Below are 16,728 nucleotides of genomic sequence, written 5' to 3'. Positions count from 1 at the left end.
GAAAAGGTTAAAGAATGTGCTTCACAAAAATTACATATATATATTAGCCATAAGACATCATGAAACCAAAGAAGCAAAACCAGAAAGATTTACCATTTTGTACCATTTGGCCCTTGATGTCACGCATTACTTAAAATTGATAAAAATATACAAAGAAATGCAAATGCATTGCTTGAATTATTTATTCTTTAATAAGTCAAGAATTGCTAGAGCCCAATTTGATCAAACTGCAATTTTTGTGCATTCAAACATCCACCAATGCTCACAACTGATTAACTAGAAAGTTATTTTTTCTGTCAAGCCAGCAGTCCAAAATACACATGCACTCAGTTTACGGTGATATGAAAACATGCAACTGCAATGAGTAAGAAATTACCGCAAATGTTTGGCAGTTTTGGATTGGATGATAATAATCATAAAAAAGATCAATATTTTGTGTCTAGTGATCTTTTATCTAGCCAGAAGTCCAAAATGCAAAACTATTCAGTTTACAGTGACATAACAGAAATATCAGCAAATACTTTTTAGAGTTAGAAACTGCAAATTTTTTAGCAGTTATAGGGCTCAGATGATTTAAATGGTCAGAATTGATTAATGTTCTGTCTTCAGATATTTTTTGTCTAGCCAGCAGTCAAAAATGCAAAAATGCTCTGTTTGCAGTGATATGAAAACAGGCAGCAGCAAGTGTTAACAAATTACAAACTGCAAATATTTGGAAGTTTTGATTGAGGGATGACAAATATGATAAAATCTCTGTCTTTAGACATCTTCTATCATCTAGAAAGTAATCCGAAATCCTAAGATGTTTAGTTTTCTGTGACATAACATCAGCAAATGCTAAAAACTGAGAAACTGTAAACAAATATCACAACTGTTGAAATTGCTTTTTTGGTCCAATGAAGAGTCCAAAAATACTCAGTTCGAATTGTTCACTGAAGCTAACCCAGGGTTCACAGTCTCATTGATAGCAGGTGAGATTATTCATATAGTCTGTGGAAAGCCTTTGTGGAAAGTCTGTTACCATCCAACTCCATCAACAAGATGGAGAACAACATTTTGAAGAAATTCTAATGTGTATTTCAGATCCTTAGGGTAGCTCAACTTTAGGTTGTAGATCAGGCCAAGCAGGACTCCACACCAATTTGCCACATCTCTACGATCATTCACCACCTTCACCTACTAAATTATGACGCCAACATCCTCAGGAGGGTCTGTCGACTCTGCTTTATCGTGTCGAATGACATAGATTCCCAAAACCATTCCACCCATTTCTCTCCTTGTACCAGGATGATTAATATCCTCAAAATGGAGGAAAAACTAAGCATGGATTAGAATCTGTTCATCAGAACTAGGAGTGCAGCTGTCATTTTCAATATGAATTACTCCAATTGATTTCTCAAATGTCTATAAATTAGACAACAGTCCAAAACCTAAAGATGTTGAATTTACAATGATATAAAAACAGAAAAGGAGCAAATTTTAGAAGCTGTAAACAAGTAACATTTGGTATATCTCTTGCAAATGACTTATAAACAATATTATCAAAATAGTTGCCTATTACTTATTACTAATCTAATGAATCAACTTATTGTTTCAACTCTGACTAGAACATGGAGGATTTGGACTTGCACCACTAGCATTGGCCAAATCAACTGAGCACAACACATACCATACCATGGACACAAGTAGTAACAGGTCTTACTAGACCCTGCCTGAAATACTGATATACCAGTAAGACATAGGAGTGCAGAAATTCCAAAGACATGTTTGAGCTGTAGGCAGCGAACAAGAATAAACATTTGCAAAGAGGTAGGAGCACTATGACAGCAGCACAGACTTAATTCCACAAGCTGACATTTCAGCACACCTACAGTTATTCAAGACTTATCGTGCAGTAAATCACACCTCCTTGCAAGTGTGAGCATGGAAGTTACACAATGATTGAGCTACTTTGATACGTACGTAATTACGTAGATTGTCAACCAGAAAACACAAACAAGTTAATTTTCACGTTGTAAAATGTCCCATCCAGTACATATTAATGTTGTCATGATTCTCATCAAAAATGTTTGGTTAGGCTATGGTTCAAGTACTCCTTCATGAGGGTGTCAGGCTTTTCATTGATGTCACAGCAAAACCCTTTTAGGACACATTCCTGATGATTTTCAGTGTTGGGATTCTGTGCAGATGAACAAACCTTCACAATCGACACACAACTGCATAGACTATAACCTTACCATGTTCACATTACAGATAGTTCTGACAAATTTATTCAGCCTAAATATAAGGGACTGATCACATGGGACCGTGTTATGAAGTTGCTGAGTTGCAGACTCACTGAGTGTAGTTTCTAAAGAAATGGATGCTTAGCTCTGTGGCTCATCTGTAGCGTGACTTGATACACAAAGAATGAACTGGGGCAAAGCTAATGTTACCTAATACACTCACTGAGCACTTTATTAGGAACACCTGTTCAATCTAATGAAATCCAATACAGCAGTTCTACCACATATTCTACTTTAACAAAGCTTACATATTTTCAGTTTTAGTTGACATTGTCAGAACATAAATAAAGTGGGCAAAATATTAGTAACATCCCAATACACCACTACCACACACTACGACTTCATCAGTCAAAAGTCAAAATGCATCGCCTGTTGTTGTTAATGCACCAATAAATTATTATATAATATTATTAGATTATTATATAATAATAAATTATTAATAATTCACATACTTACCAAAATCGATGGATTGCTGACTGTAGATTGCAATAAAAACTTTCAGCCAACCATCTCTCTCATGGCCCAGTTGCAATCACAAGAGAAAATGGCTGCTAAACCTGCACATACTGCACATGTGCAGAGAAGTACAAAAAGCGCATTGAGACACTCTTTATTCAGTCCAACATCTGCAATACGTTTTAAAGTTGATTATGTAGCTTCAAATCAGCACAATTATGTATTCCAGAAACCTCACACTATTATGTTAATGCAATGAAACCTTCCTGTTTTGTTGGTCAAAACTGCAATTATTTGGTAGTTTTACCATAAAACAAATATGTAACGCAAACAACATTCAAGTTTCATTTCTCAGAGTGCATCTTCCATTGATATGTGTGGTTTACAACAGTCAAAGAAATAGTGGTTTTAGTGTGATATGAGGACCTCCTTGTCAATATCATTAGTATTTGCAGTATTTTACTGTAATTTTTAGTATCCAATAGTATTTATCCCAGTTTTGTACAGCCTTAACCAACAAGTACACAATTCTTTTGTCTTAAATGATGTTTGACTGATGTCTGTTTTCAAGTCAAACAAAGTTTTGCTCCCAAGTGATTACCTCCATGCTTATGTCAGCTTCATACTGTCTATTTGGTTTTAGGGCAATAAAGAGAGGGGCATGTGTGCTAAGCACACTTGCACAACATGTAATTAAGAAGGGGCCTTAACCATACATACATTTTTTGTCAGCTTTGAAGTGTAAGTAGATTTCTTCAAACACATATTTCTGCGTGTTTTACGAGATGTGATTGGCTGACACAGGATCTTCCAGTATATAAATGGCTTCCATGTTAAGGGATGAAGTAGACTACTTTCCATCTCTGAGGAGACACATCTTCAGCCTAACTCAGTGCCAGGAAGAAGGTGAGATGGATTTTAATATGGAAATAATTGAGATTTCCAAAAGTGTTGGAAACCTTATCCTGCTGATACTTTTAATATTTCCTTAATTTAAAGTGTCAGTTTACCGAAGAAAATTAAGAAAACTGCAGTATATTTGTTACAGTGTGCTTTGTGTGTCTCTAGAAACAGTCATGATGAAGACAGTGGTGTTCATGATGTGCCTGCTGGTCACTGCCTTGGCTGCCCCTGTAAGTCTTCCCTGAACATAATGCGTCAGTGAGTCTGCTGACTGATCCATAAACATTGTTGTTCATAATGGCATAAAGTCATTGTTGCCTGCTCACTTCTCTTCCTTGTTTTACAGGCTCCAGGGAGTGAAAGCAATGAGGTAAGAAGGCTTTTTTTGGGGCTTTTCTGTGAAGTTTTGTTCCTGTCTGCCATGGCATGTCATACCATGTTTCTGTCATGTCATCAAATGTACAGTGTGATAGATGTCTGACAGAGAGGAGATAATTGGCTTAATTGCAGTACATGTCTGGAGATGTCTGGTATTTCTTCAGCAGGTTGCAGCACATGCTAATGAGGCCCTGAGGTGGATGGAGATGTACAGGCTGTACCAGCAGCAGGTTAATGGCTGGGCATTTCATTTTCACCCAAATAAAGAAATATAAATAAACATCTGGTACATTCAGATTGTTTGGCATTAATAATTAATCATCATCATTATTTTACACTATTTCAGGGACTAGTTGGAAACCCTTTCCTTCCTGCTGCTGATGCTCCTGTGAGTTTATTTCTCGTTAGACTCTCATATAACTTTAGCTACTGTATAGAACTATAAAAATATTTTAACATAAACTAAACTCAAAGTCATGATTACTGAAATTTGAGTGTTTGTTATTCGTGAACTATTCCTTTGTTCAGGCTGGGCCAGCTGTGGCAGCGGTAGTAAGTGCACATCAGCACTGAAGGCAACATCAAATTTGCCTCAACTCTAAATTGTGCTTAATTTAAATGATTTCGCTCATACAGGCCGATGCTGCACCAGTCCAGCCAGCTGAAGTCCCTCCTCCAGCTCCCATGCCTGTTGGAGATACATCAGAGGAGGAGATAGAGGTGAGCAACCATCTTCTCATCATACTGAACAGAATAATTTTATGTTACTACTGTGTGCTCACAAATAGCACCATTCCTCCTGCTGAAGATGCCAAACTAAAAGAGAGAGAAACATGGGATGAGGGTTCCTGTGGATATTGTGAAACCAGCAAACCAGTTTTAATTTTTTTTTTTTTTTTTCAAGACATAAGGTGATTCTTTAACTTTTTCCTCCACTGAAGTGCTACCCTTTCCTGATGTGTTTTTAGGGGGAACAAAAACATAGCATTCACATATTTTCTGTAATGGTCTTAAAGGGCTACACCAGCAATTACAGTAATGATTGTACTTCCAAAAGTTGAGAGACCCAATAGAGACAGATTTTATTTTTCTTGAAGCAGAAGTTTAGAGATATCCGGGCCTTTAGTCCCGAGAATGGGTAAAACATCGGATCTCACTTTCCAATATGGCCTTTTTTCATCACACCCTCCCTGAAGACAGAGGAGGACAGAGGACATTATGCAACTGTTTCCACAGGCTGAGTAGCACTTTCCATGACTAGTAAACAGAATTTCATTTGTAAAATCAGTGGAGTTCTCCTTTCAGTAGATAACCAAAATGGACTATAGTGTGTAAACTCTAAGTCATATCTTCTCTATTTCCTGAGCACAGGATGGCAACCCTGCCCCTAAAGCTCCTGCTGCCCCCCTAAACTCTGATGAGATAGAGGAGGCTGAGGAGGTGGAGGCAGCTGAGGCTGAGCCAGCTGTGGTTGAAGCAGCACCAGCAGAACCGGCTGCGGAGCCTGGAGCAGATCCTGCAGCTGCTGTTGAGCCAGCTGTGGTTGACGTCCCTGTAGATGTTGCACCAGTTGATGCTGCTGCTGCTGTTGACGCTGCCGCTGTTGACGCTGCTGCTGTCGACGTGCCTGTTGATGTGGTTTCTGTTGACAATGCCCCAGCAGCCCCTGAGGTGTCTGTTGATGTGGCTGTAGCAGATGTCCCTGCTGCTGCCGATGCTGGTGCTGCTGATGCTGCCCCACTGGCAGCTGCGGCTGACACAACTGGAGTGGCAGCAGATCCTGCTGCGCCACTGTAGTTATCCTCCTCTTATTACTGTACCAGTCTGAGTGCTCCTCTGTTAGCAGTTAAAACAGCAGCTGGAAACAGCAATGGGTACTGTAGTCACAGGATGAAAAGGACGAAAAATCTGTGGCATGATGAATACAGACTGAAGAAAAAGTATATAAAAATATATATATATATATATAAAATCAAATCTGTAGTGCTCTTTGTGAAAAAGGTACAAAGTGAAACAAGTAAAAAGTTTGTCTTTGTGTGTGTATGTGTGTGAAACAAATAAATGTGTTTTCAGTCCAGAATTGGACAATTTGATTTCTCTGAGTTTGTTTTTTCCGCTTTGATTAAAAGACTTTTTTCATTATGTACTTGAAATTCAATAGTGATTGATACATCATGGGATGTGTGTCATGTAATCGTCATTGCCAGTTTGATTCAGGCTAGTAACCTTGTGTGGCATCACCCTCACTCTTCCAGTGTCTTTTGTCTCTCTATATGATCAAATAAAGGCAAAACAGCCATAAAAACATGGTATCTAAAACTTACAGTAGCTGGTGACAAATCCATGTTTTTTTCTTTTCTAATAACAAAACCTCATAATGTCATCATGATCTGTACTTATTCTAAAATGATTGAATATAAAAAAATGCACTCCTACAGACACTCCTCAGTTGTAATACAAGCTGTGAAATTTGTTGTCATAAAACTGCTAACTCCACATTAGCCAACAGGGAGTGCCACTGCACCACAGGATGTCTATATACTGTAGTACCCTCAGGGAGGAGGATCACTTGCTATTAGGACACACCACTCAACACTGACAGAGGCTCAGATTTAATTTCACTCTCATGATTCTTATTCATTTAAAAGGGACCAGATCTACCTGATCTGAAATCTGTACTACCCGGCACGATCTAATAGGATCAGAGCTGGATATGGCTGAGAGTGCTGACTGAGCAGGAGATGGCAGTGTACGTGTGAGAGTGTGTGTGTGTGTGTGTGTGTGTGTGTGTGTGTGTGTGTGTGTGTGTGTGTGGGTGTGTGTGTGTGTGTGTGTGTGTGTGTGTGTGTGTGTGTCTAAATCCTTGACTGTTTCGCAGATGGTCAGGAAAATTATAGCCTGTTACAGATAAAAAAGGAAGTGTCAACACAAAATGGATTTCAGTGTTCTGGATCCACACTGACAGGTTAACTCATAGATGTCCAAACTGCTCTAAGCATATCTCATCTCCCCCTGGGGTGGACTAATAAGAAGGATGAGTGACTTTGCCTCTCCTCTTCTCAGCCACCTCTAATCCACAAATCCTTATCAGGGTCACCAAGACTCTATGACACAGTTAGTTAGACTCAATGCTTATAGGTGTCAGCTGTCTAGCTACATTTTGATATTATTTTTAATTAGCATCCGATGATTGATACGACCATTGATACACCAGCTCGCAGTCTTCCGAAAACTACACAAGGATCAAAAGAAAATGGGCTCAACATTACATTAACTAGTGGAAAAGGTAAGTCAAGTCACATGAAAATGGATGGATTATGCTTCATCACTACACTTGTAGGAAACCTTATTTGTAACATAACCTGTTTTGTGAGCAGACTGAGCGTCACATAATACAGTTTTTCTCCACTGAACTGATGCACTTCTGCCAAAACTTCATATGCATTCATTTAACTTTTAATGATTTCTGGTTCTTTTCACTCAGTTCTCTTTACTTTCCACACAAGTAGATTTGCCACACAAACTTTTTTGGAGTATTTAATGTGTCTGTTGGAGGAGGATAATGCAGTAGGTGTGATGCAGATGAAAATCTATGACCTGATGTTAATGACAGGACAGATATGGAGTAATAAACAGACTTCCTAAAATATTTAGCTATTTTTAATTCCTTTTTTGTTTATCAGTACTAAATGGCTGCAGAAATGAACTAATGATTTGATGCTTTGTGTTGAAAATGATTGTTTTTCTTTGTGCTCTTTTAAATAAGGAGACTTTTGTTGCAGTATTTGCATTTGCATGTATTTGTAGTAGTAAGGCATCTAAACAGTGCTGTAATTTAAGGTTCTGCCATACTTATCTTATCACACAGATGTGACAGACCAATTCAGTAACCTCTAGTAGGCCTCACACAAAATGGCCACCTTTGATTCATTTTTTGCAGGCTACACTGCAGATCTGCTGCCATGACCACTTCGACCACCCTTCCCCACCTCACTGTGCCACCTCTCACTGCACCACAACTTTTCACAGACAGTGAAGAGCACAGCGAGGATGACCTGTAAGCAAAACTTCAAAGACATGTTAAATGCTAACAGTTGTCTTACTATACATTAATGAGAAATAACAAGAAAGTCAATTAACTTTATGTAACATGCTGTTTGTTCTAGAGGTCTGCCTCAATCAAATCCTCATCGTCTGCTCAACATGAATAACAGTAATAACAATGACGAGTAAGTACAATTACAGAGATAGGTAAAGCCTTTGTAAAACACTGTTTCACTTTGAAGTATCTTAGCAGTCGTTTGACAAGGCCCATTAAACCTGTTAATTAATCCTTTTTCCAGGGAGAAAAAGAAGAAAAGGAAAAAGGAGAAGAAAGAGAAGAAGGAGAAGAAAGAGTAATACTCATTATAATCCTTAGTAAATGCAGCAGAATATTTGATGCTCAGTGCTCTCTAAAGTGTTGATTTGCATTGCAGGAAGAAGAAGGAAGAAAAGGAAACAAAGGAAAAAGAGACAGAAAAGGAGAAGGAGAATGAAAAAGAGAAAGAAAAAGAGAAGGAAAAGGAGAAGGAAAAGGAAAAGGAAAAGGAAAAGGAAAAGGAAAAGGAAAAGGACAAGGACAAGGACAAGGACAAGGAGAAGGAAAAGTAAGTGCCTCAGCAACTTCCTCAGGACAATAAACAGAACAACTTTTCAATGAATTATTTAATTTATCCACTCTGCCTCTGTTCTCATAGGCCCAAAGAACTGTTTGTCATTAATCCTGCTGGGAATTTGTATTACAACTGGCTGTTCGTCATCACATTACCAGTCATGTACAACTGGACCATGATCATTGCCAGGTGACTTCTATAAATCAGTGATTCTTTTCTTGATTTTCCTGCAGGTCAAACGTTTACATGATTCCATTCAGCGCATTAAGTACTATTCATATCTCAGTCCATATGAAACTGTTACATATGATTACCATCTTAGCAACAAGCTCACTTTATGCAGAGTAATAACCCTGTTCTTGCCTAGCAATAGTTTCACAAGCTGGTGAACAAGTTCTTTAATTCAATTTGAATTTAATGCAATGATGAATGTTATACTTTGTGAGCTTGGCACAGCATCAGCTGCAGCAGTAGAGGACACAGAGGTGCAGAAAAGGAAATGCTTGTACAAGTGCTGAACATTATTAATTTACAAAACATGCTCACTGCTTCTTCTCCTGCATTAGGGCTTGCTTTGAGGAGCTGCAGCACAACTACCTCATTTACTGGGTTATCTTGGACTACACTTCAGACATAATCTACCTTGCTGATATGCTCGTCAGGACCAGAACAGGTGAAAAACTGGCATAAAATTCCCAATCATAAGAAAGCCTTTGAAAATCTTTCAAAGGATGAATTAATATTTTTTCAAGTCTGTCTTAAAACAATACTCACAAACCCACATTGCAATTTGTACCTTCTGTCCACACTGATTGTGAAAAGATCCCTTCCTAAAGCGATTCTACTCTAAGTGATGGGCGACAAAATCCACAGTTTTCACTCTGTGTATGATGCATTCTGAAATTCAGCTGAAGCTAATATGAGGATTTAGCAGGCTTCGGAGTTAGATAAATCGAGTATGTTTTAGTACAAAACTCTTTCTTGTTTTGCTATCCCTCCACTTCAGCTCAGCACAAAAAGAGAGACATAAAAAGAGAATTTTGTACTAAAAAAAGACTCAGAGACTGCTGAAGCCTCATATTAACTTCAGCTGAACTTTAGAATAAATCAGTGCTCTGAATGAAGACTGTAGATTTTGTTTTACTGTATTACAATGGACTTGAAAACATGTAAATCTGTCCTTTAAGTGTTTTAAACTCAATGTTTTACTGTGCTGATGAAAAGTATTCACCCATTTTGAACTTGTAATGTTTCATTGTTTTACAAATTTGAATTATGATTGATATAATTAGGAATTTTTGGATCTCAAGTCAACAGAAAAATTAAATTGATCAAAATTATGAGCATATATAGAACAAGACTGTAAATGGCATGAGTTTCTTCTATGACACGCCTAATCATCACTGTTGCAGCTGACAGTTTTAGAAATTGATTAAAATTTTGAATATGGATGGCGATCATCCATGTGTAATCAAGGAGTGACAGGGATAATTGTAGCGATTATAGTAAATACTTTTGAATGAATTATTTCAAACTTTGTCCAAAATGTTTGTGTATTATTCATGAACAACGCACGCTGCCTACTTATTTCTCTGTAAATGCAGGTTACCTTGAACAAGGCCTGATAGTGAAAGATAAAAAGCTGCTATTGGATCGCTACATCGCCAGCTTCCAGTTTCGTCTGGATTTCATCTCCATGTTGCCCACTGACGTCTTCTATTTCATACTGGGTCTTGACTACCCAGAGATTCGCATCAACAAGCTGCTGAGAATCGGTCGCATGATGGAGTTCTTCACGAGGACTGAGACTAAAACCAACTACCCCAACATCTTCCGTATTGGAAACTTGATCATGTACATCCTCATCATCATCCACTGGAATGCCTGCTTCTATTTCTCCTTCTCCAAGGCCATTGGCTTTGGCGCTGATGACTGGGTTTACCCAGCTCTGGATGACCCTGAGGAGCCTGCGTTTGGGGAACCCATGAGGAAGTACGCGTTCAGCCTCTACTGGTCCACACTGACCCTGACAACTATTGGAGAAACACCGCCACCAGCCCTGGACTCAGAATTTCTCTTCCATGTGGTGGACTTCCTAGTTGGGGTCCTCATCTTTGCCACTATTGTAGGAAACATTGCTACCATGATCTCCAACATGAATGCTGCCCAAGCCCAGTTTCAGGCTCGAATTGACAACATCAAGCAGTACATGCAGGTGAACAGAAATTCCTTTTTCCACTGACATATTTGGAACAAGAAAGAGCACAATCATCTGGTATATGAATATATTTTAAATGTTCTTGATTTGTTTTCCTGTCTAGGTTCGAAAGGTCAGCAAGGATCTTGAGTTGCGAGTCATCAAGTGGTTTGACTATCTGTGGAATAACGGCAAGGCACAGGATGAACGGGAGGTGCTAAGGTATCTTCCAGACAAGCTAAAAGCCGAGATCGCCATCCAAGTTCACATGGAGACACTGAAGAAAGTTCGCATTTTTGCAGACTGCGAGGCCGGCCTGCTGATCGAGTTGGTGCTAAAGCTCCGGCCGCAGGTGTTCAGTCCTGGAGACTACATCTGCAAAAAGGGTGATATTGGCCGTGAGATGTATATCATCAAAGACGGAAAACTTGCAGTAGTTGCTGACGACGGTGTCACACAGTTTGTTGTTTTGGGAAGTGGCAGCTATTTTGGTGAGATCAGTATCCTTAATATTAAAGGCAGCAAAGCAGGCAACAGGCGGACAGCCAACATCCGCAGCATTGGATACTCAGACCTTTTCTGTCTGTCCAAGGATGACCTGATGGAGTCACTGACAGAGTACCCAGATGCTAAAGCCATGCTTGAGGAGAAGGGACGACAGATCCTGATGAAAGATGGTCTGATAGACTTGGACCCAGCCAACATTATGCCTGAGGCCAAGGAGCTGGAGGAGAAGGTCAACAGATTGTACAGCATGATGGAGCTCATGCAGATGAAGCTGAGGAGGATTCTGGGAAATTACAAAACCACTGACAAGGCTCTCAAATATCGCATCGCTGATCTGGAGCGCCTGACAGGAGAGGAGGTAGAGGATGAAGATGAGGAGGAAGCAGAGGTGAAAAAGGAAGAAGAAAAAGCAGGAGAGGATGAAGGTGATGGGGAAAAAAAGGAAGAAGAGGGAAAAGATGAGGAGGCAAAGGATGAGGAGGGAAAAGGTGAAGAGACAAAGGAAGAAGAGGAAAAAGACGGAGAAACTAAAGAGGAAAAATAAATCCATATAGCTTCTATAATACACAGAGCACTTTTCTATGTAGCCACAATAGAGTCTTTAACACAAAGAAATCTTTTCTTACGGGACTTGCTTCTTAAATGACTCACAGATGATTAAAACTGCAAAAGACAAAAAATAAGAAACACTAGAAACTGGCTGAAATACCTACCGGAACTTAAATAGGTATTTCCATTGTATATTATCAAATTAAAGACAGTAATTCAATGGACAAAGCCAATGGAAATATTGATATTCAAATAAAATACTGGCTTCAGTTGTCCTATTTATTGTAACTTTCATTATAATTTACTGTGATTTCATGACTGTATACACACAGATTCATACATTCCTATACTGGAAAACACTCCAGCCTGCAGTGTACACTGTTGTCCACACGAGGATAGTAAATAGCAAGGATTTGCAGGTAACCACATGACATTGCATGGCATGCAATTTGTGAAGCTCTGGGGCTGGAGCATTCTCTGCACAAAGGTTATATCAATCAATAATTAATAATAAAGGTAATTAAAGCAGATGGAAGGGTTTATGGCAAACAAGGTAATTCATTGCTAGAGCAGATTTCATACACAGTGGCAGTTCAAAGCACTTTACAAGTTGCATATTAAAAAATAAGACAGAATTAAAGCATTAAAATGATTCTCATTACAGTAGACAGAAGAAAATCATAAAACCAAAGCAGGGACAAAGTTTGATTATAGGCATGATAAAACAGTTAAATTATATCTATTTATTAATTTATTTTTTAGACAATTAAAACCTGGCTGGCCTGCCAATTTTTGCTGTAGCACTTGTATTCAAACTTGGGTGGTGATGTTACATTACTTACTTCATCTCTGAGGAGTAAGTGTGAAATTGAGATAGATCAAGAATTTTTAATGAACAGTTGACAGGTTAATTACGTTTTGACAGTTCATATTTCTTTGTTATGGAAAGTTATAGTTGCATAATTCAATTTAATTCAAAGCGCTTTTCATAATAAAACAACAAAAAAGCAAATTTGTGCTTATATACACAAATATACACACATCCATACATTCATGCACGTATATAAACACAAACATACATACATATACTGCGAGTTAATTTAAGAAAATGCTTGACTGAATAAAAAGGTCTTTAATTTGCTTTTTGAAGCACACAGTCTGAGATCAGCAGGTAAACTATTCCATTTTTTTAGGTGCATAAATGCTAAACGCTGTCTCACGAGACTTTGAAAATGCTCTACGCACATGGAGAAGATTGCCACCTTGTGACTTGAGAGATCTGCTGGGATTGTATAAGAGCTTTTCTTGGTAGACCTCAGTAAAAGTAACCTGCTCAGGATGAATCCATGGATTAATTTAATTTAATTTGGTCATTGACAACTAGCCACAGATTAAGAACTCATGTTGCTGGTAAATCTCATTTTGTTTCGAAAATTGCTGTACAAATTGAAGACTGCAGATGCATTTTTTATGAACAGGGAAACATATCAACTACACACATGACCTATTATTCCTTTCCACAAAAACTTTATCATCATGCCCCATAAAACCACCTCATATGTGTTTTAGTCATGTGTGTGATGGAAGCCACAGTGAGCATTGTTCGACAGAATACTGACCAAATGTCAGCAAAGATTTCTATTTCAACTTATTTTTTCCCTTTGTAATGTTGAGATTATCTTTTATGTTGAAAGACAGCAAATTTGCTCTTCAGTCTTAAAATATGCATAACCTTTGCTCTAGAAAGGTTGAAGGTGATGTACAGTCAATGAGCTCATTTCCAGTTTCAGACACCTATTTGAAGATCACATGGTTGTCTGGTTTTGAGCTCCAGTGGTCTGAACCATGAAAATAAAACATCTGGATTCTTAAATTGAAAAGCATTTCCACTTGAAGGCAGAGGCTGTCATTCAGCAGAAAGACACTGAAAACAATTACTGGACATGTTAGAGTTCACATTCAAGTGCATGAATGTGGACATGTGTGCATGCATGCATATGGCATACTGCTCTACATCAGTGAACATGTTGGACTTAACTCCCCTCAGAAAGACTTAAACCAGAAAAATAATTTCCACTTCAAAAGCTCACAAATCTTCTTCATTCTTCATGTGAACAGGATGTACATCGCTGCCACACTTAACCTGTGAAGAGAACAAAACACTTTACGCTCAAAGCCAGACATCTGAGGGAGCAAAACAATTGCCACACACTCACTCTTTCTTCTAAATATCTGTGAAAGCTGGTGATCATGTGACTATTCATCATCCTTTGTGTTGGTTTCTCAGCACTGATGACTAAGTGGCACCACACAGTCACATTCAAGCTCTAATGCACTGATAAAGTCATTGATAAAGACAAGCCAAGAAGAGAAGAAAGCAATTTGTGATAACTGGCACAGTTGAATGAGTAAGAAAGATATGTGGGTGATTTGATGGCTTTGTAGGAGCTATGTGTGTCACTCTCTCAGTAATTTTTTCTGACTTCATTACTGTCAGTAGTAGTAGGTACATTCTTGGAAATGAACCATGTCTTTGTGTTAATTAATGAAAATACAATGACAGCAGGTAGTTTGTTATACTGTACTGCAGATGGTAACAATTCAGCAATTAAGGAATATTGTGTTATATAAGGCCTGAGATCATTTTTTCCCTCAACTGTTGGATCATTAAAAAAGCTGCAGGCCTAGTTGCCATTGCACACACACTTTAATAAAGGACTGATGGACTCTTACTGCTTTTAGAGATTGCAACTTTATTATGATGGCATCTACTGTATGTTTACTATATGTATTTATGTCTTTTTATTTATTTTTATGATGCGTATTTGTTGTGTTGACTACTGTTTGCAAACCAAGCTGCCCCCTGGGGACAATAAAAACTATCCTATCCCATCCAAAGTACTGTCATTCTCTGACATAGAACAGAAACATGCATGGGGATGTTTTACTGTAAGTCCAAATCTGTTATAAGGTTGTCCTTCCAAGAAATACGACAGGATCGGATAAGAACAAGCCCCAAAACAAAATATAAATACTCCAATGCCAGAAGCCCTCTAGCAGCAAAGCAGGAAATCAGGGGATGTTATGAAGGAGCGGCCAAAGTCCACGTTAGGAGGAGGCTGAGGTGAAAAGTTGAATGAACAAAATGTCGAACTTTAACACAAGAGATCGCTATTTGTGTCCCGTTTCCATCTATCAACATCATTTTTTAAACCATGACCACTATCACCCCCTTACTTTGTTATTGTAACTGTGACAACGAAGGTCTACTGGCTTAAAGGTAGTAGTTGCTGTTTCATTTTGTTCATTTCATGCATGTAAGATAGTATTTCTGATGTGTGGGTGTCATTTTTTTTTTCAATTGTTTTATCCTTAGTTTCAGTTTGTAGGTGTTTTACCCCTTTTCATACACTTCATTCAATCTGGTTATCCAAAAGTCTTATTTTAGGACAAACCATGATGTTTCTATAAACATAACCAAACCTGAACCATTTTAGGAGACTGATTTGTAATTTGTTTTGGAACTGGAAGGCAAAGACCATGGACCAATGATTTATATTGTTGTTTAATTTGGAGGACTTGTTGGTTATATGTTTATCATACTTGTCATAGCAAATTTACCTTTGGAGGCCCCAAAATCTCAAGGGCCCCAAAGGCCCTGTATTCACTTCATGTGAACAGTTGGTTTGTGGTAAGGCTGAAACTATAGATTACTCTCATTAATGATTGATGTTGTTAATGTTTTCCATTAATCGATTAATTGTTTTGTCGATTAGATGTCAGATAACATTGAAAAATGCCCAAAATATATAAGATGATAAGATGATAAGCTGGAACCAGCAAATGTTTGGCATTTTGTTTTAATTTACTACCAAAATAGTTAATTAATGTGATTAACTACAATTTTCGACACCACAGCAGAATATCAACTGAAATGTAAAGAGCAATATAACACTATTTAGCTTGAACACACCCACTTCACATCTTCACAATGCATTAAAATGCATGCAGTTTTCTGTGTCATAATATTACATAATACTGAATTACAAATGTGCTTTACCAAATTACTACACACACAGGGTAAAAATGGCCCATAGATTTTTCATCTAGCTGCTTAATCCAGCCATGATTATAATCTTAACCCAAGGTCCACTAACTAGCTGTTTCTGGAGCTTTTAACTCCATCTGTTAGCCCTCATCAGCAGTTGTTAGTGTTGCCATTTTCAGTTGGTTTCATAAATATGTACAGTATGTTATTATGCACATTCATCCTAAGATAAAATGATTTTAAACTGTTGACACTGGTGATATTTTTGCAACGGTTATACTATTTTCCCACAACTAGGTCTCCTTTAAATTCCCTGCTTTTATCTGGAACTGTGCAGCACACCCTATGTTGCATAAATATTAATGTCACAGACTCTGCGTTGTCATGAACTCAATTGTGATAGCCAATGAAAATGTTCTGGCAGACCGAGCTCTGTGGAGTGATGGAGCGTGTGTCATTTATCATGAGGAAATTGCTGCCTATAAGGCTGATTTCCCAGCAGAGATATGTCTCTGTGGGATTCAGTGCCTGAGGAGTTTCACTGTATTGAACACTATTAGCACCACAACAATCATCAAAAGTGGAGCAAAAAGGATGTGTTTTACATTAGCTGCAGTTAAAGACATGTAGCTAAGCAGTAAAGCTGTTTACTTTACTCATTTTACTTGCTGCTCATCTCAATTCATCTTGAATTTATCAAATGTGCTAGAAGTGATGTCCACTTTCAAAGAAACTCATCACATTGCTGAT

General features: G+C 38.1%; 2 protein-coding genes across 4 annotated transcripts; both read left to right on the top strand.

Annotated features, from left to right (window-relative positions):
- Positions 1-3,532: 3,532 nt before the first annotated feature.
- On the top strand, positions 3,533-6,115 carry enam (enamelin). 3 transcript variants are annotated; one of them, XM_067585950.1, is made up of 7 exons: positions 3,533-3,647; positions 3,810-3,874; positions 3,991-4,014; positions 4,190-4,252; positions 4,369-4,410; positions 4,659-4,742; positions 5,394-6,115. In XM_067585950.1, the coding sequence occupies exons 1-7, from the start codon at positions 3,563-3,565 to the stop codon at positions 5,817-5,819; spliced, it is 789 nt and encodes a 262-aa protein (XP_067442051.1). In that variant the 5' UTR covers positions 3,533-3,562; the 3' UTR covers positions 5,820-6,115. The 3 variants fall into 3 exon arrangements, with proteins under 3 accessions (XP_067442051.1, XP_067442050.1, XP_067442052.1); XM_067585949.1 differs by having other exon boundaries at positions 4,187-4,252; XM_067585951.1 differs by lacking the exons at positions 4,190-4,252; positions 4,369-4,410.
- A 1,005-nt stretch (positions 6,116-7,120) lies between these two features.
- On the top strand, positions 7,121-14,828 carry cnga1a (cyclic nucleotide gated channel subunit alpha 1a). The gene is made up of 9 exons (XM_067584724.1): positions 7,121-7,308; positions 7,963-8,079; positions 8,189-8,251; positions 8,366-8,419; positions 8,501-8,671; positions 8,762-8,866; positions 9,244-9,350; positions 10,282-10,892; positions 10,999-14,828. Exons 2-9 carry the CDS (start codon positions 7,985-7,987, stop codon positions 11,923-11,925), a joined length of 2,133 nt encoding a protein of 710 aa, XP_067440825.1. The 5' UTR covers positions 7,121-7,308; positions 7,963-7,984; the 3' UTR covers positions 11,926-14,828.
- Positions 14,829-16,728: the final 1,900 nt, after the last annotated feature.

This window comes from Thunnus thynnus, chromosome 3 (assembly GCF_963924715.1).
Source record: "Thunnus thynnus chromosome 3, fThuThy2.1, whole genome shotgun sequence".
Taxonomy (NCBI): Eukaryota; Metazoa; Chordata; class Actinopteri; order Scombriformes; family Scombridae; genus Thunnus; species Thunnus thynnus.
Note: the sequence above shows the minus strand (reverse complement) of the source record. Positions and strands in the feature narration are given on the sequence as shown.

Coding starts and splice junctions, on each gene's coding strand:
- enam (XM_067585949.1), top strand. CDS start 3,563: ATGGCTTCCATGTTAAGGGATGAAGTAGACTACTTTCCATCTCTGAGG. Junction 4,411..4,658: donor TTCCTGCTGCTGATGCTCCT/GTGAGTTTATTT, acceptor TCGCTCATACAG/GCCGATGCTGCACCAGTCCA. Junction 4,743..5,393: donor CATCAGAGGAGGAGATAGAG/GTGAGCAACCAT, acceptor TCCTGAGCACAG/GATGGCAACCCTGCCCCTAA.
- cnga1a (XM_067584724.1), top strand. CDS start 7,985: ATGACCACTTCGACCACCCTTCCCCACCTCACTGTGCCACCTCTCACT. Junction 8,080..8,188: donor GAGCACAGCGAGGATGACCT/GTAAGCAAAACT, acceptor TGTTTGTTCTAG/AGGTCTGCCTCAATCAAATC. Junction 9,351..10,281: donor GCTCGTCAGGACCAGAACAG/GTGAAAAACTGG, acceptor CTGTAAATGCAG/GTTACCTTGAACAAGGCCTG.